This window comes from Drosophila tropicalis, unplaced genomic scaffold, assembly GCF_018151085.1.
Source record: "Drosophila tropicalis isolate 14030-0801.00 unplaced genomic scaffold, ASM1815108v1 contig_878, whole genome shotgun sequence".
In the NCBI taxonomy this organism is placed as follows: Eukaryota; Metazoa; Arthropoda; class Insecta; order Diptera; family Drosophilidae; genus Drosophila; species Drosophila tropicalis.
In genome coordinates, this window is record NW_027173374.1 from 175,578 (window position 1) to 199,932 (window position 24,355).

At 38.0% G+C, this 24,355-nt stretch overlaps 3 protein-coding genes across 4 annotated transcripts; 2 read left to right on the top strand and 1 right to left on the bottom strand.

The window, feature by feature from the left end:
• Obp83ef (Odorant-binding protein 83ef) lies at nt 1–1,649 on the top strand. The gene is given in 2 exon segments (XM_068299524.1): nt 1–498; nt 897–1,649. Coding segments are annotated over 2 exon segments (1,194 nt in total). The 3' UTR covers nt 1,593–1,649.
• On the bottom strand, nt 1,605–9,931 carry Obp83cd (Odorant-binding protein 83cd). The gene is made up of 4 exons (XM_068300904.1): nt 9,861–9,931; nt 9,663–9,762; nt 2,097–2,420; nt 1,605–2,014 (listed from the first exon to the last, which is right to left on the bottom strand). The coding sequence occupies exons 1-4, from the start codon at nt 9,929–9,931 to the stop codon at nt 1,667–1,669; spliced, it is 843 nt and encodes a 280-aa protein (XP_068157005.1). The 3' UTR covers nt 1,605–1,666.
• Nucleotides 9,750–24,191, top strand: Gasp (Chitin binding Peritrophin-A domain-containing protein Gasp). 2 transcript variants are annotated; one of them, XM_068299523.1, is made up of 5 exons: nt 9,750–9,988; nt 17,175–17,384; nt 17,443–17,631; nt 17,695–17,905; nt 23,494–24,191. In XM_068299523.1, exons 1-5 carry the CDS (start codon nt 9,946–9,948, stop codon nt 23,546–23,548), a joined length of 708 nt encoding a protein of 235 aa, XP_068155624.1. In that variant the 5' UTR covers nt 9,750–9,945; the 3' UTR covers nt 23,549–24,191. The 2 variants fall into 2 exon arrangements, with proteins under 2 accessions (XP_068155624.1, XP_068155623.1); XM_068299522.1 differs by lacking the exon at nt 23,494–24,191 and adding an exon at nt 18,302–18,974.
• The last annotated feature ends 164 nt before the right edge of the window (nt 24,192–24,355 follow it).

Here is a 24,355-nt window from a genome sequence, read left to right on the forward strand (position 1 = left end):
ATGAAATCTTATACACTGCTGTTTATTGTGATCGCTGCTGTAGCCGTGGCTCAGGTATCTAACTAACTAGCTAACTATCTAACGAACTACCACTTATATTCCTCTGTTTTGTCAAAGACTTCAGCCAAATTTCAATTACGCACACACGATGATGCCGAAAAAGCATTCGAGGAGTGCCGTGAGGAATTTTATGTGCCCGATGACATTTACGAGAAATATTTGAATTACGAATTTCCCGCCCATAGACGGACCAATTGCTATGTAAAGTGTTTTGTGGAGAAACTTGGCCTGTTCACAGAAAACAAAGGTTTCAATGAGAAGGCCATCATAAGTCAATTCACTGCCAAAAATTCTAAAGATCTGGAGTCTGTGCGCCATGGTCTGGAGAAGTGCATCGATCACAATGAGGCCGAATCGGATGTGTGCGTCTGGGCTAACCGAGTCTTCTCTTGCTGGCTGCCCATTAATCGTCATGTGGTCCGCAAGACCTTTGCCTGAGTTCTCTATATATTTACATATATAATGTGATATTTTGTAGTCTGTTGAATAAAATCTGCTCGAAACTGACCTATGCCAAGGAGAGGGAGAGAAAGAGAGAGAGTCAGTAAGCTCACTCTTCGTGGCTGTTTGGTTTGCTATGGTGCATCTACTATATAGTGCGTTGTTCAGCATTCATTGAACTCTCGGGCATGATAAGAACTTGTTGATAACCTTAACACACAGTTGCATGCCGCTCCAGCAGCTCTCTGGCTGACTGGCCCTTGTCCAGTCTACTTTGTGCATTGCCAGTGTTAAGATGATGATCTCAAATATTATTTACCCGCTCGCACTTTGCTCCGTTTTGGTAAATAAACAAAAGTGTGTTTTTTTCTTGGCTAAAGCTAATTGTCGAATAGGTAACAATTGCAGCTGACTTGGCTGGCGATGCCAAGATATTGGAGAAATGTCTGCGGGAGATCAGCACTCCCGAACGCATAAATAGTGATCTGAAGAAATTGGAACGTTATGGCGAATGGACGCGGGAAGAGTTGCCCTGTCTGATGCGTTGCGTGGCCAGCGAGAAGGGCTGGTTCGATATCGAGTCCAACAAATGGCAGCGCAAACGTGTGGCCGATGAGCTGGGAGCTGATATATACAACTACTGCCGTTTCGAGCTGCTACGTAGATCACGTGATGGTTGCAATTATGCGTACCGGGGCCTACGTTGCCTCAAGCAGGCGGAAATCCATGCTGGCACCAGTCTGGCCACCTTATTGCAGTGCTCTCGCAAACTGAATGCCACCAATTTGGAACTACTGCAGTATAGCAAATTACAACCAAAAGAATCGATTCCCTGCCTCTTTCAATGTTTCGCCGATGCTTTGAATTTCTACGATGGACAGGGCAACTGGCGTCTACTCAACTGGGAACAGGCATTTGGGCCCAGTCGTCAGGAGCAGCAACAATTGGATTACAGTCAGTGTTGGAGCAGCAAGGAGCAACGACAGGCCGAAACGAATCAATGCTCCTGGATGTATGATGAATACATCTGCTGGGAGCGTCTCAATGGCAATGTTATTGTCGAGCAAGTCGACGAAACAAAATCAAATTAGTTAAGAATAAGATTTTCCATAAGGTCACAATATAATCATGTCTGTGTATTGACAAAATATCTCACTTCTAAATTCTAGTTGGCCATGACGTAACAGGTAAACTGCTGATAGGTGGTGCTGCAGGGATTTCTGCCTCGACGTTGGTTACATCCATTTACATGAGCTCCCAGCAGAGGAATGCCTAGTTCGCGTCGCATTGCTGCCAATTGCCAACGGCGCGTCTTTTCATCAAATAATCTCAGCTTTGCAATAAAGCAACGTGTATAACAAGGAATGGGTTCGACAACTGAGAACTTCTGATAGTCATTGATGCGATGACGTTCGGATTCATCGATCTGCTGCAGGCATTCCTTCATGACTGTTTTGGCTCTTTCTGTTACATTTGGCAGTTTCTCGATCTGAATGAATGGATCGTTCTCCATCTATGAAATAGGAAGAATAATCAGTGTCTATAGCTGGCAAGGGGTCATTGTCCTCCTTATCTTATCACAGAATTCTACTCACACTGGCAATGCAGTGAAAGCCGGCATAGGCATGATCACAGCTGCTCTCAAACTGGCCCCTGTTGGATGCTAATCTCTCCCGGCAGGCATTGTATAGGGCACGTCCAAACTGCTTAACAGTCGCCTCTTCATTGAAGCCCAGCTCTGGGTCATAGATACCAATCTCACCAATATAGCACTGGGTAAAACAAGGTACTTCCTCATACGAGGCCGACCATTGTGTAAATCGTGCCAATCTTTCAACATTTTCCTCTGATAGTCCACCATGGCTTTCCATGCAATGCTGGAGAATGCTTTGCTCGCCCTCGAATGAGTGACATTCAAACTGCTCAGACGGAAATGAGAAAGTCAAGGAAAACTCGAAATCGTTTGCCCGCTCCAAACTCACCACTAAAGCCAAACAGAGGCTTATTACTAGCAACGACCCAGCATTCATTTTGCTGGAAGTTTCCTTTGTTGTCACCTTTCACGTTCTACACATCGGCAAATACTGAAATTGGGGCAAAATCTCTGACAAATTTAGATTTTCAACCCTGTCCAATTCTTAAAGCATTGTCATGGACGTGTCTCATATTAGGCATTCATTTAGTTTATTAATTTTCCTTTCATTCACTACGCCCCTGGGCCACGAGTGATAAGCCAAAATATGAGACTACATCAAGTTCAATTTGAGCTACTGATAAGCTTCTCAATCTCTTTCAACATGCTTGCTTCAAGTTTAGGCCTCGATTACGCAAAAGAACTGCTCGACTGCCCTTGGGCCCAGTACGCGTTTTGGATTCTAGATTTTACATTGAATGGTCGCAGTTATTGCATAATAATTGCCGCCCATTGTGATCAGAGCCAGAGCCCGAGCCAGCGCCCTGCTGCACAATTATTTTGTACTACTATTGATCAACACCTGCCAATGAGGCCAACAACAATCCCAATAGCCATTGAGTTGATGTTGTTAATTGATTTTGTGTTTTTATTTTGGCATTTTGCCCGTCCACTTGTCAGGCTTTTAATAATGTTGCTGCTGCTGTTGTTTTCGATTGTAAAGGAGCGACATCGTCCCACTTTACGCATTTTTGAGCAACCGGATTCGGATTCGTGGCAAAAGAAACATGTTAAACACGTCGTAGAAATATATACATATACAAAATATACTTTTGCGACTCATCTACCATAAGCCATAAAGATGTTCATTTTTTTTCTCGTTCATTCAATGGATCGACAATTGCAAGTGAGCAGATAAAAACAAAAACTGAAATCTTCAAAGTGGTTCTGCCAGATCAGCCTCATCAACAACAGCAACCACTGACTGGAGACTTCCACGAATCGTATGAAACCGCAATCCACGTTTCTTCCATGATTCCACAATTTCTTTTTGGAGCCACTTTGCAATGACCTTGGCTCGTTTTCTTGCGTGTTTGGCCGTAAAATAAAAAGACAACAACAAAATTATAAATCCAGTTTTTTTGGCTTTTTGTTATTTAGTTGTTTTGGCCGTTTCCTCTCTTCTTTCACTCTCAGAGACAGCCAGACAGCCAGCCAGCCAGATAGTTAGTCAGTTAGCCGGCCGTTGTCAATTTTTGTGTACAAATTTTCGTTATATAGTTAATTGTTTTTTCATAGTCCATCAGTTGGTTATTTATTTATTTATTTATTGTTGTTGCCAAACGGCTTTTTGTCGCCACAACAAGCCACGCCACTGACTGTGGGGCAATGATGACGACACATTCAATGGACAAAAAAAAAAACAAAACAAAACTGGACTTGGCCAGAGTCACCTGGAGATGTACACCTTATCGTTGCACCGTTATAAAAACTAGAGAATAACTACAACTACAACTACTGACCTTTGGCAATTTGAAATGCAACAGCCTAGGCAACTTTATCATCTTGTCTTGTGTGTCTTATGGAAAATGTGTTTGAATGTGATTTCGAAATGCTGGCAGTTCCCAGTTCAACTGTTTAGCATTTTCATTAAGCTTAGCATAGATTTGAATATATTAACTATAAGATTTAGTTTGTTATTGTTTTTTTGTGTGGAGAGGGGCTTTCTTTCAAGAGGATGGGTGTGTGTGTGTGTGTGAGAGTGCGTGGAGGGAGGGCGAGAGGTCTTTATGTCGCACAGCAAACAATTTATTGACACGTTCGAACATTTTAAACGTTTCTTGTGTGGATTTTCAAGGTTATAACCCAGTTTTTAGCAGGGTGCGTTCAGGTTTTTTGTTTCCTTCCATCTGACTCTCTTGCTTACTCGATTTTTATTATATGGTTTTTTTTTTTTGGCAGTGTTTTATGGTGAGAAAGAAACTGAAACTAAAATCGAATTCGATTCGTGCAAGTCTTTTGATATCAGATGGGTACGAGATAACAATAAAGTGTCCTTGGTACACTTTCAACCTGAACTTGGACCACAGATGCAGAAGCGATACCCATTCAGAGAGAGCGAGCGAGAGGGAGAGAGAGAGATACCCTTTTCTGGGTAGGGTTTCTTGCCGCAGCTGCGTTTAATGACATTTACAAATTGGATCTGGCAGCTGTGAAACAGACAAAACGCCAAATATAATTAAAAATACATCAAGTTATTGTGCAGGTTGTGCAATATTTGGCAGATTTCGCATGCAAATCAAAATGCCACTTAACGGGGTTAGTTTTGCCATCGTTGTTTTTGTTATTTCATTTTTTGTTTTTGGTGCGGAATAGGGGGAAGTGCTAAGCCAATATAGAGTCTTCAAATGACCATAATTAAAAATACATCTCTAAGCAAGCAGCAGCATGTGGATTTTATATGTGGCAAGGCAGCAATAGCAGCAGCGGTGGCAGCATCTGTCTCTAAGTAGTTAAATATATTGTAAGACAATGGTCTTAAGCCAAAAAACCGAAAGTGAGCTCCCACCCATTAATTCACTTGGCGACGGCATAAGTTTTGGGTTTACTTTTGCTTTTCGTTTTTCGGGTATGATTATGAGTATGGGGGTATGGGTATGGGTTTGGGTATGGGCATGGCTAAGAAGTCAACAACCTGTGCGTGTTTGTTGCCTTCAATTTGGTGCAAAACATCCAACTCATTAGCTCGGCATCTTGGCATCGTCGTTAGTGGGAATTAATTATGCAGATGTATTCATTGTATTGCGATTTCAAGTGTGGTAAAATGCAGTCAGTCCGCCATTGTCGGTGTTTGGGAGCCCCTCAATTTCGTGAATGTAGGTGTGGGCTATGTTGGTAATAATGACGATGACGATGACGAAGATGAAGATGTTGATTTGAATTTTTCTTTTTCTTTTTGATGGTTTTTTCCTTTTTTTTTTTTTTTTTGGGGCGATGGCTGCTGCTGCCCCATAAGATAAACATGTCCATTATAAGAGCTCTTTAAAATATTTTCAATTGCTTACTTATATGCTAAATTGGATTTGTTCAAGTTTCATATACATACATATATATATATTCGTTGAAGCTTCCGCCCATTAAAATACATAAAACGTTAAGCACTTCTCACGTCAAAAGAAAAGCAGATTTTTTTGTCGGTTTTGAAAGTAAATTTCTCTGATCATTGACCTCGGTCTGTGGTTGCGTGTAATAATCGGCGGCCCGTTAAGAGTGTTGTGGAGTGGGGTGAGGAGATTACGTAAATCCGAAATTAGTTAATAAATGAAAATTGTGAACTGTGAAATGAGAAAAAGATCAGCTATTGTACAATAACAAATATATTGATATAGGGCCGTTACGTTTGAATAAAAACAAACGACACAGTGGATGCAGTTCAAACTGCAATCTTATATTGACCCAAAGGTTTATTTTGCTTTGAAAGTTTCTCAAATACCCCAAGCCAAATAGTTGTCATGGGCCATGCAATAGCCTTGTTATATAAAAAGTGTTGCCTGATAATGGATTATGTTAAAACAAGTGATTGAATGACAACAAACAAATATGCATACTTGCTCTTGAGCATGATCAGTTCTCTAACTAAAATTAAGCAATTTAGATCCTATTAGCAAATGTATATACTATATTCTTTTGCTCTTGAGCTATGCAAATCGCCTGATAACCTTAATTCATATCACATATTTATCCCATTCCACCTTCACACATCAGTTTTTCATACGTCATCCGCTTTTCCCTAGACTCCAAATAACTAGGTCATTAAATGCATGAAGCAATTGAGCTTCATGGACGTAGCTAGAGTATAGAATGTTGATTCGGTTCAATTGACCAAATATAAAATGGTTATTAGTCAGTTTAATGTTGGAATGGTACCAAAATAGTTTAAATTTGAATATAGCTGCAGGTAACCAAGAGTGAAAAGTACTTAGAATAGGGTAGATCTTAACTGATTATTTATATAAGAACTGTATTTGGTTTGCAGTTCATAAGTTTTAGTATCTGTAATCCTTAATTAATCTTAGAGAGACTAAGAATCAAGACGGTTTTGAGGACATTTTGGTTGTATTTGAAACGACAAAAGAACTACGATGACTCTCTAGGGTTAAACTAGTTTTTCAGCCAAACTTAAATTAAGAAATGTCAATCTCAAATTCTTGTTCTGGGCCCCCCTTTTAAACACACACCCCTGGATAGATTCAATGCGAATACAGTAATTTTAGTCATAATTGAATGAAAGCCGTTCTAACGGGGTTGCTATTGAAAACGAATGATTCCAGTCACGAACTTGACGCAGCTACAGTTACAGACTGACAAATTACCGTTTCGAAATGAGCAGCGAAATGAAATGCACTTGCATAAACCAAGAAAGCTAAAGCCAAGAACTTGCCTGGCCAAATCAGACAAACCAAAATATTCAGTTAATCAATGCGACACCCAAACACACACACACACATTCTTCGTGTTTACTAGTTGGGTGTGCGATGACAACAAATCAGATAGCATACAAATGGCATGCATATGCCACCATGGAGGAGAATAGGTGGCAAGAGAGGAATGCAGATGACGATCGATCGAAATGGAGGGTGGCTATTGAAGCAGGAGGAGGGGAGATGGACAGGGGCAGGCCAGGCCAAAACAACTTTTCTTCCGCGTTGCACATACAAGCTTGGCGAGCCGCACCCACCCACAAATGGGTTACAACAACAACAAAATAAAATAGAAAAATTGTTTGGAAAAAAAAAGCCAACAATTAAAACCGTTCACAATCTCTGCAATAAGCAGCTAGTCAGTTCCCTCTCACACTCTAGCTAGTGGCTATTTGATTTGCTTTGCAAGCTGATGCAATTTTAACATTTTTCAAATATTTTTAATTTCTTGTTTACAAATTACTATGTTGAACTATTGGTCAATGTTTAACTAGCTGGTAAACGGCTCTTTTAGAATTTTTGACTACTTGGCATAATTTCGAATTGAGTTTGATTGCAATGTCTATTCAAAATGTGTGTGTGTATGTGCACTCCTTGAAATGCCAGACAAAAGTTGGGCGAAAACTCGAATTCATTGCAAATCACAACCAAACAACAACCGCCCACCCTTTGCACCACCACCACCACCACGCACCCCATCGACAGCTGCGCTTGACGGTGACTTAGACAACAAATTTTCAGGTTTGGCATGTTGAGCTCAACAAGACCAAACCCTAAAAGAATAAAATGCAAAGATTTTGGCTAGAAAAGAAAACTATATATATATATAAGAGGTGTTTATTTGCTCCTTAACGGCTTATAAAATACTCTACACAAATGGGAGATGCAATTCGATTGCATAATAAAATAGGAATATTAAGAAGCATGCCATTTTAAGTGGTTTTTGAAGTAACCATGAAGTCTATTAAAGCTTTAATGCTTTGGTAGTTGGCCAATACGGTTTTGCCCTTTTAAATCTTCTATTACACTCTCCTATATCCTATAATCTATCGCTGTCTGGCGAATAAAGACTTCTTCCTAACAAATAAGCAATTAGTATCCTTTTGTAAACTGCAACAATTATACGGAAATCGTTGATTGACTTCTTAAATGGGACTAAAAGGTTCCATGGCAATTATCAGTCATTATACAACAATCGATGACTTTCCGGACTAAACTCACTCACTTGCTATAGGGTATAAAAATTGATATACAATGAATCAGGCAACAGCGGGAGCGATTGTCTTATGAGGTATTCCAGTAGCCAGAGGCTGGCCTTTTTATTTATTTATATAGCTCCAGTTTCCAACCCTCAGATATATATATATAAGTTTATGCATTTGCAGCAACAGCCTCACATGCATATTGCATGTGGCAAACGGCAGCTTTGGCTATTGAAAGCGAAAGTGTACATAGCTGGCAAGGTAGCTTAGTTTGTGGTGACTTTTGCTTTGGTTTGTTTTTGTATTTTCTCATTTTTTTTTTTTTTTTTTTTTTGCTTTTTTGCACTTTTAAAACTGGTTCGTTGTCTGGCATTGTGGGCAGCAGCAGCAGTAACAACAGCAACAACCAATTGCAAGTCTTCTAGTCAACTCGATTCGCATTCGGCCAACAACTGTAATTGTTCTGCTGCAGTCTCTCTCTCTCGCTCTCTGTCAGTGTCTGTAATTTCATATTCTTCCTGCATTCCGAAACCTTGAATCACATTTCTTGCATTTAATTGCACACATTTTTCGAAATTTGTTGTTGTTGTTGTTTTTTTTTGTTGCCCCACTCAAAGGCGTCGTTGAGTGTAGTGGCTGCCGTTGACCGCCGTGCTGGGTCAGTTTTAATAGCCGTCAACTGGTCTCTGACTGGCCTACCTTTTACTCTCCACGCACTGCAGTAGTGGAGGCGCATGGTGGCTTTGGGCCTGGCTTGTTTTATTAAATGCCACCTATAGAGTAGTGCTAGTTTGACTGACTGTCTGGGCTATTGGCTCTCAGACTTCGACTTATTTATTTATTTGCCGTTGCAGTGCATAATTTGAATTGCATTGCCGTCCACCGGTTGACCATCACATTGCGTTTTTGCATTAAGAAATCATGTTAATTGCGTTGATTAACTTTTAACAAGCCTCAATTTAATTGGTAAAAACAACTCACTGGAGAAGTACTTACAGATACATATAGTGAAATGCCAATTTGATGACTCAGCCTCCTTCTCAATTGGGTGAAGTTCAACTATGAATTCATCTCAACTTTTTCTACCATATCATTTTTCATACATAAATGTATCCACCCGAAGGGGAACGGCACTCAAATATAATTAGCCGCAAGCCTTTGAGCCAATCTAAGACTGAAATTCCATTTGGCAAAAATATGCAAAAAAAAAATCACAGGTAGGGCAAAACTAAAAAGTAAAACCAAAAAGAAAAGAAAAAAAAAAAACAGATCAGATTCGATCAATTGACAAATGCTTTTGTGGGTTTCCAACAAAAGAGCTCCCAGAGGCAGCGACACTTTGAGGCCTGCATACAAAGTAGTAAACGAAAAAAAAAAAAAAATAGTTAACAAAAAAAAACAAAGTTTACAATTACAGGCGATCTGTGTATGGGAGCGAGAGAGAGAGAAAGAGAGCAAGGGAGAGCAGAAGCTGACTGCTATGAAGCTTCGTTCGGTCTCAATGCAATGTCAGTCGACGTCAACGTCGCTGCCAACACAGACAGCGCAGCTGGCAGCGACGCCAACGTCTTGTCTGGATTGTTCGCGGCTGGCGCGCATGCGCAGCGGTATAAAAAGATCCCGCACCAGCAAAATCGCCACACACAAGTCCAAGTCGTCGGTCCAACTGCTGGTGGTTCGTTGTCAAGTTTTTTCTTACCAAAAAAGCAACAAAAAAAAAAAAACACTAAAAGAAGTGCGCGTTAAACAACAACAACAACTAACTACCAAAAGTTTTCGTACAAATCCAAATATAGAAATAGTAAAAAAAAGGAAAAATATATATAGAAACACATTACAAATAACAAAAATGAAGAAGTTTTTAGTTGTGTTTGTTGCATTATTCGGAGCCGGTATGTATTTTTCCTGTTATCTGCTAAAAAAAAAAATCAGAAAAACATCAGTCAAAGCGCTTTTCCGCTTGCGTAATAGACATACATTTATATGAAGGACACTTGAGCAACGGCAACTGCAACAGCATCAGCAGCACCATCTGAGCAGCAGCAGCAGCAACAGTGTTGAAAAGTGCAATAAATGAGAGTGTTTTAATGTTTTTTGTTAAGCGCTTGTGCTTGTGCAACAAGTAAATCAACTATCACCCATTTACTGCTCCACTTTTACCCCCAACAAAAAAAAAAAAAAGACAAAAATTAACAAAAAAACATAAAAAATAAATTTGAAAAACAGAAATGGAGAAGGGGACCCCATAGAGATAGAAATAGAGAAAAAGAGAGACAAGGAGAAATCAAATGCAAACCATAAACGTAATCGAGTTCCCCTCATCCCCCGATTTCTTCTCTTTAACGCCATCATCAATCCGACACGTTAACTTGCATTTTTCAGTTCACTTTTGTAGACACACACACACACACACCACTTAAAATGGGGAGCGTTTCTTTTAGCCATTGCTGTAACTGTAACTGTATCTGGTATCTGTGTATCTATTGGGTACGTTTCGATTTCATTACCTCATCGGCGACGCCTTAAAAAATAACAACAACAACAAATAGGTAGACTTTTGGAGAGGTTACAACAGCCACACACAAACACACACACACTACATTTCGTTTTCTGGTTCGGCTTGGTTGCAGTTTGATTTTGCAATCGATCTATCGAAATTTAGCTTTGAGTTACCATTGGCAATCCCTAGTCGAGTCGAAACTGGGATCTAAACCGATCTGGACTGGTCTAGTCTGGCCTGGCGTGACCTGATCTGGTCTGGCCTTATCTAATGGCATTTCGAAACTAAAGTGCTTTTTGGGTGTGGCAAATATCAAAAATGTTTTGCCAATTTTAGCAATTAGTTTTTTCTCTTTTTTTTTTTGACATTGACATTGAAAGACTTTTTGCTAGCCAAAATGATGCGTAGTCAATCAGCTTAGATCGAAATTGTTAACTACTTAGCTTAAGGCGGCCGCTCCCCAAAAATGTCACAGACAAACCCGTTTCAAATCAAAATCAAATCAAATTAAAATCAAAGCCACCGCCTGTCGATGAGGAATTTTTCGCTTAGTTTCTATCTTTATCTTTTTTGGTTGTTCAACTTTTCGTATGAAATATTTTGGTTTTTGCAAATTGCGTGCCATGCATTTTTGTTAAGTCGTGCATGACCGATAAAGTAATTTGGCCATTATTTTTGGTTGGCAGCTGCCTTTTTAATTGCCAACAATTTAAAAAGTTATTAAACTTCACCAGCATAAACATTTAATGGGGGACCATTTCAGATGAACTGCCGCCACTTAAGTACATGCCTCGTACATTGTCAAGTTCAAGTTGGAATTAATTATGTAACGGCGGCATAATCGATCATTCAACTTGAATTGAATTGAGTTTTTAGCCAAGTTAATGGCTTCTTTTGAATATCAAAATTGTGAGAAAAGAAATCAAACTCTCTCACAGTCTCCTTGGTTAAGTTTTGATTTAAATTTAACGATTTCTTTAGAAGATGTTACTTAATTTTGAATTAAAAGTTGTTTTTACCTCCTCTTTCTGAATAAAAATGAGTTATGTTTTAATTAGACTTCTTTTTTAGCATTATAACTTTAAAATTTTAATAAAAACCATTCAATTCCTTAAATGCACTCTTAGTAAATAAACTAGTGGACTCAGTCATCATATTTGTGTCTCTTTGAGTGAACAATCATTGAGACAAACACTCGAAGCAAGTGGAATTAGAGCTGGGAATTGGGGGAATCCGGTATAAAGTTTCAAAAAGTTACCACAAACATGCTAATCACAGCGATAAACAATTTAAGTGTCCAAAAGATTTCCGAAATAGTAGAAAAAACAACAACAACATGCCAAAAACACACAATAAATTTCCGCATTTTGTGTGCGGCTTTTTTTACTTCTTCTTTTTTTTGGATATTTTTGCATTTGTTGGCTGTTGCTGCGGTTTGGTATCGAAAACTCACACCAACCGCTAAAAGTACAACAATAACAACAGCAAGAGCAACAACAACATTAAAACGTGGCAAACACATAGAAAAATAAATTTTTGCCATTGCCCAACCAACAACTGCAGCAACAGCACCAACAACAGAAAGCAGCAAGTCACGCTTGAAAAGTTTTTATTTTGTGGCAACAGAAATCAAATGAAAAGGGCCGACGTTATATGCCGCAATGGCGCCAGCATAGGATGCATTACGACGTCCCTGGCACACGTTACCAGGGCTATCTATACTGATTTATGTTGGGGGAGTTGGAGAGCCAACAAGAATATACATAGCTAACGCTTTTTGAAAGTCAATTTGCATGCCACTTTTGCAGCACACAGAATGTGGCAAATCAATTTGCATCGCTGATGCGTTAAATTTGAAAAATAAATGTTACCCACACGGATCTGATATCGTCTGTAGTCGTATTCTTTGGCTAAAATGGATTTATGGCCAAATATGAGCCAGGATTGCTTGGCTAGAATGACGCATCAGCCGAGCGTAACAGCAAAACGGCGAAAGACAAACAATAGACAAACAAAATGAAACGCAGATTAACCCACATTTGAAGCATGCCGGTAACAATGTAGGTAAATATTTAAATATCATTACCAACTTGGTTGCCCCAAAACAGTTTGGCAATCTTGTCCTTCTTTTTTTGTTTTTGGTTTTTCTTTTTGGATTTTGGCAAGAGGAGCAATAATAACAACAGCATTTAACGGAAATACTCGAGTGTTTGTTGCTGTGTAAATACCAAAACTGTCTGAGACTAGAGTTGAGGGAGAGAGACTAAGACACGAAAAGAAACGTGCTTAAATGTCAGCAATTTTCTTGATTTATATGGCAGACCCAGGCCAAGACAGGCCCGGCCCGGCCCGTCCAAGTCAGCCCAGGCCAGACAACAATAAACACAACCGACAATATTCAGAAATTTGCCACAAGCAAATGATAGATACAAGTGCCACATTCATATGTACATACATACATGTGTATCTAGTAGTAATCGTTTTTAGCTGGAAACGATTATAGCTCTCCCTCATACCATGCCATATGTGAAGGTGGCCTGAAAAGAATATATAAAGACTGTTATATCAAGTAGAACTCCATAAGCTACACATATGTATGCTGCTCAAGACCTTTTCTATGGAATGTGAAACAGTGTTAACGCCCCCTAACAGAAAAACAAAGTTTATCATTCTCATACACTATACAAGAAGCGTGTGAAATCGAACCAGAAGTTTGCATTTAAGCATATAGGAAAATACATTGAAAAACAAATCGTTTATCGACTTTTAAATCAGAATATCTAATAGTATGCCACACTTGAAGAAAAACTTGGGCAGAATAACTCAAATATTTCGATGATCACTTTAAGTACTTAAAAGAATCTATAACTTAATCTTATTCGATCAATATCAAATGAAATACCTTAGAGGATATTATAAGAAAATGTCAGCTTACTAAATCCAATCTTAAGATGAAAATTTTTAGGGAATATGGAAAATTCGTTGCACTTTTAGTTTTCCATGGCACTCAAGTCTCCTTTTGGGTTCAATGGCCTTTGCCTCTTGATATTTTTCTAGTTGCTGACAGTGAAATTTGTTTGCATATTTGTCACCATTTGTCATAAAATATTTGCCATAAAAAGCATAAGCCATATGAAAGAATATGTATATATATAAGAATAGGAAAAGTTCCAACTTATATAAAGCGACTTTATATGAGGTCTGAGGATAAGGAAATCGAATTGAATTTTAGCTGCAGTTAATTGTAAATATCTTAAATGTCATTTTGAATTATTCAAAGATATTTATACAATTTTATGCAATTCACCAGAGTATTAATTGGTAATTTTAAATTATTAATTAATTTGTATTATTTGCATCTTGACAGTGTCTGTCATTTAAGTGAAACATGAATTAATTTGATTACATTATGTAGTAATGCGATTTATGGTGTTGTTTTTTGTTGGATTCGCTGCCTGGTCTGCTTAATAAAGTTTGCAATTTGTGTGATTGTATATGTTTTTGGTTAATTAAATGATTATGTTAATGGACAAACGGATGTAGCAGTAGATAAACAGCAACAAAAACAATGCAAACACAAGGTCACTCAATGGTGCGCAATGAACCAACAACACGACCAATATAAATGTCGGTTCAACTGTTAAAATGTCAATAAATATTTATTATTTAATATATGTATACACACACACACACACAGAGAGAGAGAAACAGACTGGCGACACCCGTTTACAATATTTGCTCAATTGCAACGGCAACATAAAACGAAAACTAAAAAAAAAAAAATGTTGTAATTAAGCGTATAAAATTGATAGATAAAATAATTATTGCAAGCAGTAAATTAAATAACAAGCAGCCAACTACCAAAGCATAAGGAACGCATGGAGTGAATGTTGGTATAAAGAATCCCATATGTACCCCGGCACAGTGGGTTAGTAGTGAGAGATAACTGCTGGAATCGATTTCAAGTTGAACCGGTTTAACCACGACTTAAATGTGGGCTAGCCGTTGCTTTCGTTTTCACTTTAGAGTTGGGAGAACCTTCGAGAAGGTAAACAACAAAATCTATGACATAATTAGAATTTCGCTAAAATTCTAGATAAATAGATGAAAAAATGGAAATCTTATGTCACGTTGGCAATCAAATTGTTTAAATTAAATATTTACATAAATTAACAAACTCATGCTAGTCTTAATGTGAGATTTGTCGAACTGGAACAGAAATTGAGACAGAACAGACTTGAGTTAATAACTAAATGAGCATACAAATTAAAAATAGTTAAAAATACAATACGAAATAAAGATATATATCTTTGACGAACTGGAACACTAAAATAATGAATAGAAAAGTTAATGAGTGACCCTCAAATTAAATATCAGTTGTACTCTTTCCGCTTCTTAATGATTAATTAACTAAAAAATGATGTTTAGGAAGTTTTTTTTTAAAGTAACTATAACTTAAATCTTTAGAAATGTGTATTAGGCTAGGCCACATTGCTCATACGCACCGTAAACTCAAATGCATTGCCATGGACCATAGACACCTATTGCCGCTGAGGTAATTGTTTAGCTAACATGTGGTATTTACACACACACATACTTAACAGTAAGTGCACAATCATCACTATGTGTTTGTGTGTGTGTGTGTCTGTAAGCGCATTAGTGCTGCGGTCTGCACTTGTGGCGGCCAGCAAATGTGCCACAGCTCGCCATGCACTTCTGTTAGATGGCTTCCTTTTTGCCACATTGCAATACGGGCCAGCGAGGCGACAAAAGGTAACCAAACTGAATTATTACAACTGTTAAATTATACTTAGAATTTCTGTTTGAATTGGAGTCTCAAGTGTTGGAGTGAAAAACACGTTAAATGGAGTGCTAAAGATGCTTTCTCCACACATTTAATGTATAATTGCCGGCTTAAAAACTATTAGCCAACAAATGGAAAATAGAATAGAAAAACGAAAACAATTGTGTAATTAACAGAATTATTATAATAAACAAATGTACGAAGTTATAAAAAAAACACGCACACACACACACACACACAAGGACAAATCCCTACAGATGCAAAACAAAAACAATCAAAAAATTGAACAGCCAAGTGCTGACTCATGCAACCAACTGACTAACCGCTAACTACATATGCATAAAAACACAAACATGCATAAAGAGATAGTCACACACACACACACACACACATAAATATGTAAATATGAAACTAAAGTATTTATGTTTATGCAAAAACAAATGCCAAATGAAAACAAAATTTTTTAATTAAATTCTACAAAATCATTTTATTGATACAAAAGTTTTGATTTATACGCCAGCTCAGACAGCACATGCGTGTGTTCGTGTGTGTGTGTGTGTGTCTGTGCGTGGAGTATAGTGTAAATTTTTGGATATTTGATTAGTTTACATAAAATGAAAATGAAAATTGCATGTTGTTTAGGCAAGCGTGAGAGAGCAAGCATGGGTCGATGATTTTTCTTTTTCTCTAACCCAATTTTCCACACCACCCACATTTTATCTCACAATTGTTGCCTTCCTGCGGTCACCGGGACGACCCTTAACCCTGCTTATTCTCTTCCACCTGCAATACCTTTTTGATGACTAAGTTGGGAGTGGCTTAGAGGCTGCACTTTTGTGCCCCATCTCTGATTGAGCATTGGAAATGCAATGTAACCACAGCTCTGCGGCTTTGCAATTAGATTATCGCACATGGACAGAGGGCAGAAGAAGTAGCTACTCGGTGGTGCAGTGATGTGGTTGTCGAGTGGCGAATATTTGTTCATTTTGATTGCGTTGAGAGAGAGAAAGAGAGAGAGAGAGGAGAGGGTGGGCATCCTTTTTCATTGTGCACGTGTATAATTATTTTTTGACCATTGCCATTTGATTTTAAATAAAATGCGTGGGGCAGTGCCCAACAAAAATACCGCATTAGTTAGTTGTATGAATGCAATTTAGTTCGTTACGTTTTGCGGTTGCATTGAGAACCAACGAGAAAGAGAGAGAGCGAAAGAGATGCAGTGAAAAAGAGTGGAGCCGAAAACGGGGAAGATAAGTCCTTGATGACGAGTTTCAGGTGCTTCAACTCTCGGCCGGTTCACTCGTTGGTAACGATGTAATTTCATATCCAAAAGTAACAAGCTTGGCAAAACAACAAAAAAAAAAGTAAATGCAGTTGGCCCTGAGCTGTCAACGATACATCTGAGTATGGTCAGGTTTGAATACATATCTTTTACATCTGCCGAAAGTTGTCTGCAAAATTTATTGACAATTGTCAACTCATTGTCAGTTACAGTGAGTTTTAAAAGTGAATGCCTCTTGGGTAAGATGACAAATTGTCTCAGCTTAGTAAATGAGCATAAATCATAAATATTTATACATTGGCATTTGGTAATTGTTTAAACAGGCTTACCAATTTGTCTGTCTCTGAGTGTGTGGGTCTCATTTGGTAACCGCAACTTAATGGTCCCTAATCTAAATAGAAATTGTGCTGTGCCTGCTGCTGTTGCATTGTTTTGCTTAAATATTTGTTGAAAGAATTGCAATATAAGTTTACTTATAATTTCCATTTGCAGCTGTGGCCCAACAGAGCTTCAAGTGTCCTGATGACTTTGGCTTCTATCCACATGAGACATCTTGCGATAAATACTGGAAATGTGACAATGGCGTTTCCGAGCTCAAGACCTGCGGCAATGGTTTGGCTTTCGATGCCTCAGATTCCAAATTTTTAACTGAGAACTGTGACTATTTGCACAACGTTGATTGTGGCGATCGCACAGAGTTGGGTGAGTCCATCGAAAGGTATTCTAATGTATACTTATTTAATGAGATTATTGGTTATAGAACCACCAATTACCACACCACACTGTGCTCGTCTCTATGGCATTTTCCCCGATGAGAATAAATGCGATGTGTTCTGGAATTGCTGGAACGGTGAACCCTCCAGATATCAGTGCTCTCCCGGTTTGGCTTACGATCGTGATGCCCGTGTCTGCATGTGGGCCGATCAGGTGCCAGAATGCAAAAATGAAGGTAAATTTGCTAAAAGAAAGAAAAATCACATGGAAATTGATTTAACTTTTCTTCCAATTGCAGAGGTTGCCAATGGTTTTACATGCCCAGCTGCTGGTGAACTGGCCAATGCTGGTTCCTTCTCACGTCATGCTCATCCCGAGGATTGCCGCAAATACTACATCTGTCTGGAGGGAGTTGCTCGCGAATATGGTTGCCCAATTGGCACAGTCTTCAAAATTGGTGATTCTGATGGCACAGGCAACTGTGAGGATCCCGAGGATGTTCCCGGATGGTAAGTTAATATTTACACTTATATAATTATAATTTCTATACACACGTATGTATGTATGGGATGTTTTGTGAGAATTATGCTTTTGGTTTGTTCTGTTTGCTTGGAAGCTCGTTGAGTTGAATTGAAATGTTTCTGGCCACGCTTGCACCAAAAAACAAATTGACACTTAAATGACACTTAAAAACGACAACACAGAATCTTAGAATCTGTCTCAATACATGCTTTCACTATTCACATTACTCTTACTGTCACTTTCACTGTCTCTTATACTCACACACACACACACACACACAAACACATTGATTGATACATGGCACTTGCATATACATACATACATATCTCTCTTGGTCTATTCTTACATATCTCTTTACCTTGGTCCCAATTTTACAATTACAGTGAAGACTACTATGGCGATCTGGATCTGAAGAGCATCCGCAAGAGCGAACTTCTAGCTGGATTGAACACTGAAGGTCGCACTAAGAGCGCGCCCAAAACCAAAGCTGCCACCTCATAAACATAATAATTATAACAACAACAACAATAATAACTAAACAACAGCAACCTACAACTACAACATCAACAACAACAACAACAACAACTACTACTATACAACAAGATCAACTCAATTTCCCTTTCATTTCCTTTTTCAAATTTCTCTTGCCTCCTTCCTTTCTTACCATTTATAATCGCTATCTCTCTCTATTTCCCTCTCTCTGTCATATCATGAAAAGACCCAGACAGATTCAAATATCGCCCAATCTATCATGCTATATCTCTTTTTCTCTTCTAATTTATTTTCGCATGTGTTTCTCCCCTTTGAGTCTTTGAGTCAATTCCATCTTGTTTCCCTTTTATGTTTCTGTTTTTTTTTTTTTTTAACTCACAAAATTTTTCAAAATTCATCAATTTCAAAGAAACTTTAGACAGACAGAAAAAGAACATCGAGGAAAGATGAATTCTTTCACAACAACAACAAAAAAAAAAAAGAAAAAGAAAAAATGAAGCGTAAAATTTAGAGATTTGTACATTTAAGTGATCATTGTTTATAAGTTTATAATTTTATTTTATACATAAAAAAAACAACAACAAAATATACATAAAAACCCAAAAAAAAAAAAAGTTAATCGTAATATTCTATTTGTTGGAAACGTGAAACGATTTAATTGAATTAATTAACTAGCTAAATCTGTTTCAATTCTTTAAACTGGAATTTAATGAACAGAAACTAAAACCATTTAAGAATTTCTATTAGACACAAATGAAGCTTATCAACAGATTATAAAGTGTTTTTGTTAGTTCCAGTCGCAAAATTAATGCCAGGCAAAGTACATCTTACACTGCCTCATAATTTAATGCGCCAACAAGTTAATGTTTTATGTAGTTAAAATTTCGTATTCCATTTATCAAATTTCAATTCCCTTTTGGCCAAATTGAGTCAAGTGCAAAAAAGTCCAACCCAAAAAAAAAAAACCGTATATCTCTATCAACTAAATGTCAAAGAACTTTGCCGGCAAAAAAAAAAAAAACCGCATTGCCCATAAATGCTCGTAAAATATTTATAATTTTGAGCAAAGTGAATCCTTGTGAGTGAACGCGGGGAGGGGATAGCTAGGTTGGGTGGTTGTATTTACGCTATTTATGTGGCCGACTTGTTCTACAGAGTCTGTAAATAATAAGCAAACATAAAACCACTAACCATAGAACACATAGATGGGACAAACTCATGTTTTTTTGATTGCAAACGCTAGCCTAGTCATGGAACCCCAGAGAACTTCGGGAAAACCCGAACGTTCGTACTCTCAATGAGAGCGTAAAATGGGGAGAGGGCCAAGCAGCTACGAAAATAATTTAGTGTAGCACTGACTACAGAACGACGAGGGCAGGCCTATGACGCTTGTGATTTCGTTCTGTCTATGTATGTGTACACTCGTCGGTACATGCTCAGGCTTCGTAGTGTGTGTGTGACGTGAAGTTGTACAACATCGCATTTCAATAGCTCGCTCGACCAAAATTTTTAATTTTCGACAAAACAGCGACAATGCGAATAGGTTATGCCCCTGTCGAAAGAATATCAAGAAATATTGGCATCAGCTTCGAATGTATCACGGTGGCTGTATCGCTAGAGTGCTCGCTTGGCGATCGGAATGTCCCTGGTTCGAATCCCAACTCGTACTCGTTAAAAAGGTTTTTCTTAGCCTATTTTTTTATTTATATAAAAATAAAACAAACCAAAAAGAAACAAAATAAAAAAAATAGACAAAACAACCTTCGTCAACGATAATCGAGTTTATTTCTATTTTGTTTTTTTCCCTTTTGTTTCTTTTTGGTTTGTTTTATTTTTATATAAATAAAAAAATAGGCTAAGAAAAACCTTTTTAACGAGTACGAGTTGGGATTCGAACCAGGGACATTCCGATCGCCAAGCGAGCACTCTAGCGATACAGCCACCGTGATACATTCGAAGCTGATGCCAATATTTCTTGATATTCTTTCGACAGGGGCATAACCTATTCGCATTGTCGCTGTTTTGTCGAAAATTAAAAATTTTGGTCGAGCGAGCTATTGAAATGCGATGTTGTACAACTTCACGTCACACACACACTACGAAGCCTGAGCATGTACCGACGAGTGTACACATACATAGACAGAACGAAATCACAAGCGTCATAGGCCTGCCCTCGTCGTTCTGTAGTCAGTGCTACACTAAATTATTTTCGTAGCTGCTTGGCCCTCTCCCCATTTTACGCTCTCATTGAGAGTACGAACGTTCGGGTTTTCCCGAAGTTCTCTGGGGTTCCATGACTAGGCTAGCGTTTGCAATCAAAATAACATGAGTTTGTCCCATCTATGTGTTCTATGGTTAGTGATAAAACTTTCTGACGCCAGCCATATTTGCCACAAATGAAAAGTTGCCAGCCATTTTCGTCCAGCATTTAGAGAGTCTTCCTTCGGTGGAATTGTCGTTGTCGTTGCCGACAATGTCGACGTCTTTTCAAATGCACAAGAACTTTGTTAATTATTCATTAGATTCTATAAACAAAAACGCGATACAAAAACTTTAAATGAATTTTCAAATTATCAACACAATTGCAGGCAGAACCAGAACACACACACACGCAAGAGTTATATATAGTTGAGATAGAGGGAACTACACGTGGGCAGCGGGTCCTTGACAAAAGCTGGCTCCTAGGTGCATGTGGCAATAGTTTGCTCATGGAGGGTTACCGGAGACGGTGTAAAGGGCTAGGCTCGTTTCTCTTAACTCATAAAATCTGGCAACTTTACTTTAGCCTTGCTTGACTTTGGCTATAGTTGTATGAGTGTGTGACTTTTGTTTGTGTGTGTGTGTGTGTGTGTTTTGGTGTGTATGCATTTATAGTTCCCACACACTCTGAAATTTTTGCAAAAAGTTTTAAAACTAATTAAATAAAAATTATAAAACTATACAAACTCAAGGCACAACTTGCTAGGGCTGCTAAAGGACATTTTCAGCTTGGTCCTGTATGTATAGGGCTTTGTAGCCCACACACACATTCTCTCTTTCTCTCTCACTCTCTCCCTAGTCCTTTTTCTCTTACATTCTGGTGCTTTTGAGATTTCAGTGAATAAGTAGAAGCATATAAAGTCGCTGGCTTGCATTCAATCGTTTTTTTTTTTCACAGTTTTTGTTAGTTTTTTGAGCTTTTAATGCTACCCACACACATACAGACTTACCGCTGGTTGTCATCTTGTAATTTAATAGGTTTTAGGAACGTTTTCTCCTCTTGTCATGGTAGTAGTTATTGTGGCCAAGAGTAGTTTACTTTCAAGAAGTAAGCCATGGCAATCTTCAATTAAAACTTCCTTTCAGTGGTCTGTCTAGAATTTCTCCATCTCTCCAGCTATTAACATTCCACCAAGTTCAACAGATTTGTGAAAGAAAAGAAATGTTGAGAATGCAATGGTTATAAAAGTGTTTTATAAACAAAAATGATTAAACTTAAACAAAGTTATACAACTGTCCACCACATTCACTTTGCCAACCGCATAAGTGAACCAGATACAAACACAGAGATAGAGACAGAGACAGAGAAAACGAAGCCAAAACAGAATGAATGGGACTCCTTGGTAACTGCAACTAGCCAACTTGTGTTGATGGATAATGGCTAGCTCCTTGCTTGGCATTTCAAATCCTTTTAGCATTTTGACTCTAATTAATTTTAATGATGATATAAATGCTAGACAAGCACTCACAGACTCATAGATTACAACTACAGCAAACAGGTTTGAGCTGCTAAAAAAAGGAAAATAGGAAAAAAAAAAAACATGAAAACAAAAAAGTTATGCTTGTCAATATATAACACAGTATAGTACACTTTCCCGTCCTCTCTTTCTTTGCTACAAAACAAAAATGAAGCTATGAGTGCTTAAACTTGGCCAAGAAAAATGTGTGCGAAGGAAAAAAACAATTTCGGTCTAGTAAACTTGAGCCATATTTTGCAGCTTACACCGATTCCCCCCTTGCCTGCCACCAGCTAACTCCAACATTTATGGCGCTGACTTCTCAACAAGCTCATGTCCATGTCCAAGTGCTTCTTCTATGCAACAGGAGTCCTTGCCTGGGCTTGTTCTTTTCGCCTTTTCCATTTTTTTTTTTTTTTTGGTCAATTCCATTTAATTTAATTTAATAGCCTTGCGCTTTTTGTCATTTGCCAGAGCCACAACGCGCATTTTATATGAGAAGCTGCCCCACCACACATACATATATACACACACACATATAGTATGTGCCACCCAGCTCGTTGCCATCCCCAGTGTCGTTCCCTATCATCTCCCTCCGTTATCATCCTGCTATTCTGCGCTTTAAGGGCAATTTGTTGTTCGCTGTGTCTGTCGGAGTCTCTGAATGTGTGTGTGTGTGTGTATATATACGGGTGTGTTCTTGATAATGTTGTTATTGTGGGTAAGGGCAAGCAGAAGCCAGCCAGCAAGCGGCATCTTTTAATCCTTGACGTCCTGTGGCTTTTCGCTTGCTATTCCATTTTATCTGGCACAGCCACAAATCCTTGTATGTGCATCACTTTCAATCTCCCTCTCCCTCTCTCTCTCTCTCGCTTGCAACATTCTGTGCCCGCCTTCATAACAAGGTTTTTCAACAATATTATTTTTAATTATGGTTTTAATAAATATTTCCTTTGTCAATTTCCAACATAAAGGATCAGCGTACTTGAGAGGAAAGAAAAGGAGGGAAAGGACATGGCTTAATGAAAGAAAGCAAAACGCTTCTGCTACCTAATCAAATTTATACTTGTTAACCACATTCTTCTGTTTGTTTTCTTGCCTTGTCTTGTCCTATCCACACACACACACACACAAATAACAAACACACATGCCCCAAAAATCCTTGGCGCGTGCCAAGGCAAAAAACAATGCAAAAATTTAATTAAACAAATCACGACAATGCCAGAGAAAAGGCAACAAATACAAGCAAAAAGAAATAAGAACAAACCAAATAAACCCAAATCAGAGAGAATTTTCTTTTAAAATTTTACATAAAAAGGAATTTATATACATATATATTTAATACTTTTTCTGCTTCTCGTTTATAGCGAGGATTACTATGGCGATGTAGACCTGAAGGCTTTGAAAAAATTGGGCTATTAAATAGCAACAGAAAGCAACAGTAAATATAATAAACACACACACACACTCAGTTGGCAATTGTAAGAGAGCTGTAAGTCAATGCAAACCAGCAACAAGAAGCAGAAACAGGAGATGATAAGGAGAGGGTTTTAAATGCTTGCCACACAGCCTAAAGTATGTATGCACACAGAATATTAAGAATTATAAGACAAAAATCTAGTATATACAACATAAAATACATATGCATACATATATATATATCTATTATTTAAACAGAAGTTCACTTTAAAGACTGAACAATAAGAGAATTCTCACAATGAAAGGAAAACTTAATAATGAATTATTTAATAGCCCAGAATAAAATCGCTTACCGAATGTGTGGCATGTAAGACGAAGAGGCCAAGCAAAACATTGCCCCGAAAATTTAATGTGTAAATTCATTTAAATTGTAACCACATAAAGCAAACAAACAGCAGCAAATATTTGGCCATTCATTCAACAAGAAGCCCAATGTCCCCCCAAATACTCGAATTCAAAGGAACTTAGCAATGAACCACAGATGCAACGCCACCAAATTCCGCGTATTCCACAGTTTTGTGGCCACACAAGCACAACAAAGTCAAATTTAACTTATTAAGCAAAAACACTTAGCAACCACCATACAAACATCTAAAATAAACAGAGATAACTTCAATCTAATGTACATATAGATGCAATTTAAGTTTTAAGTTTAAAAATAATAATAAAACAAAAAAATACTTGTGGAAATAAAAAACTTGTCCATGGGGCAACCATCTAACTTGCCTTTTTTTTAACTGTGACAGAGAG

Bases quoted from the DNA above. Each gene is read 5' to 3' on its own strand.
- Obp83cd (XM_068300904.1), bottom strand. From the start codon at position 9,931: ATGTGTTTCTATATATATTTTTCCTTTTTTTTACTATTTCTATATTTG. The intron at 2,421-9,662 runs GTTGGCGTCGCT...CCGTCTGAGCAG, and splicing joins GCGAACAATCCAGACAAGAC to TTTGAATGTCACTCATTCGA. The intron at 2,015-2,096 runs GTGAGTAGAATT...CCTATTTCATAG, and splicing joins GCTTTCACTGCATTGCCAGT to ATGGAGAACGATCCATTCAT.
- Gasp (XM_068299522.1), top strand. From the start codon at position 9,946: ATGAAGAAGTTTTTAGTTGTGTTTGTTGCATTATTCGGAGCCG. The intron at 9,989-17,174 runs GTATGTATTTTT...TTCCATTTGCAG, and splicing joins TGTTGCATTATTCGGAGCCG to CTGTGGCCCAACAGAGCTTC. The intron at 17,385-17,442 runs GTGAGTCCATCG...TATTGGTTATAG, and splicing joins TGGCGATCGCACAGAGTTGG to AACCACCAATTACCACACCA.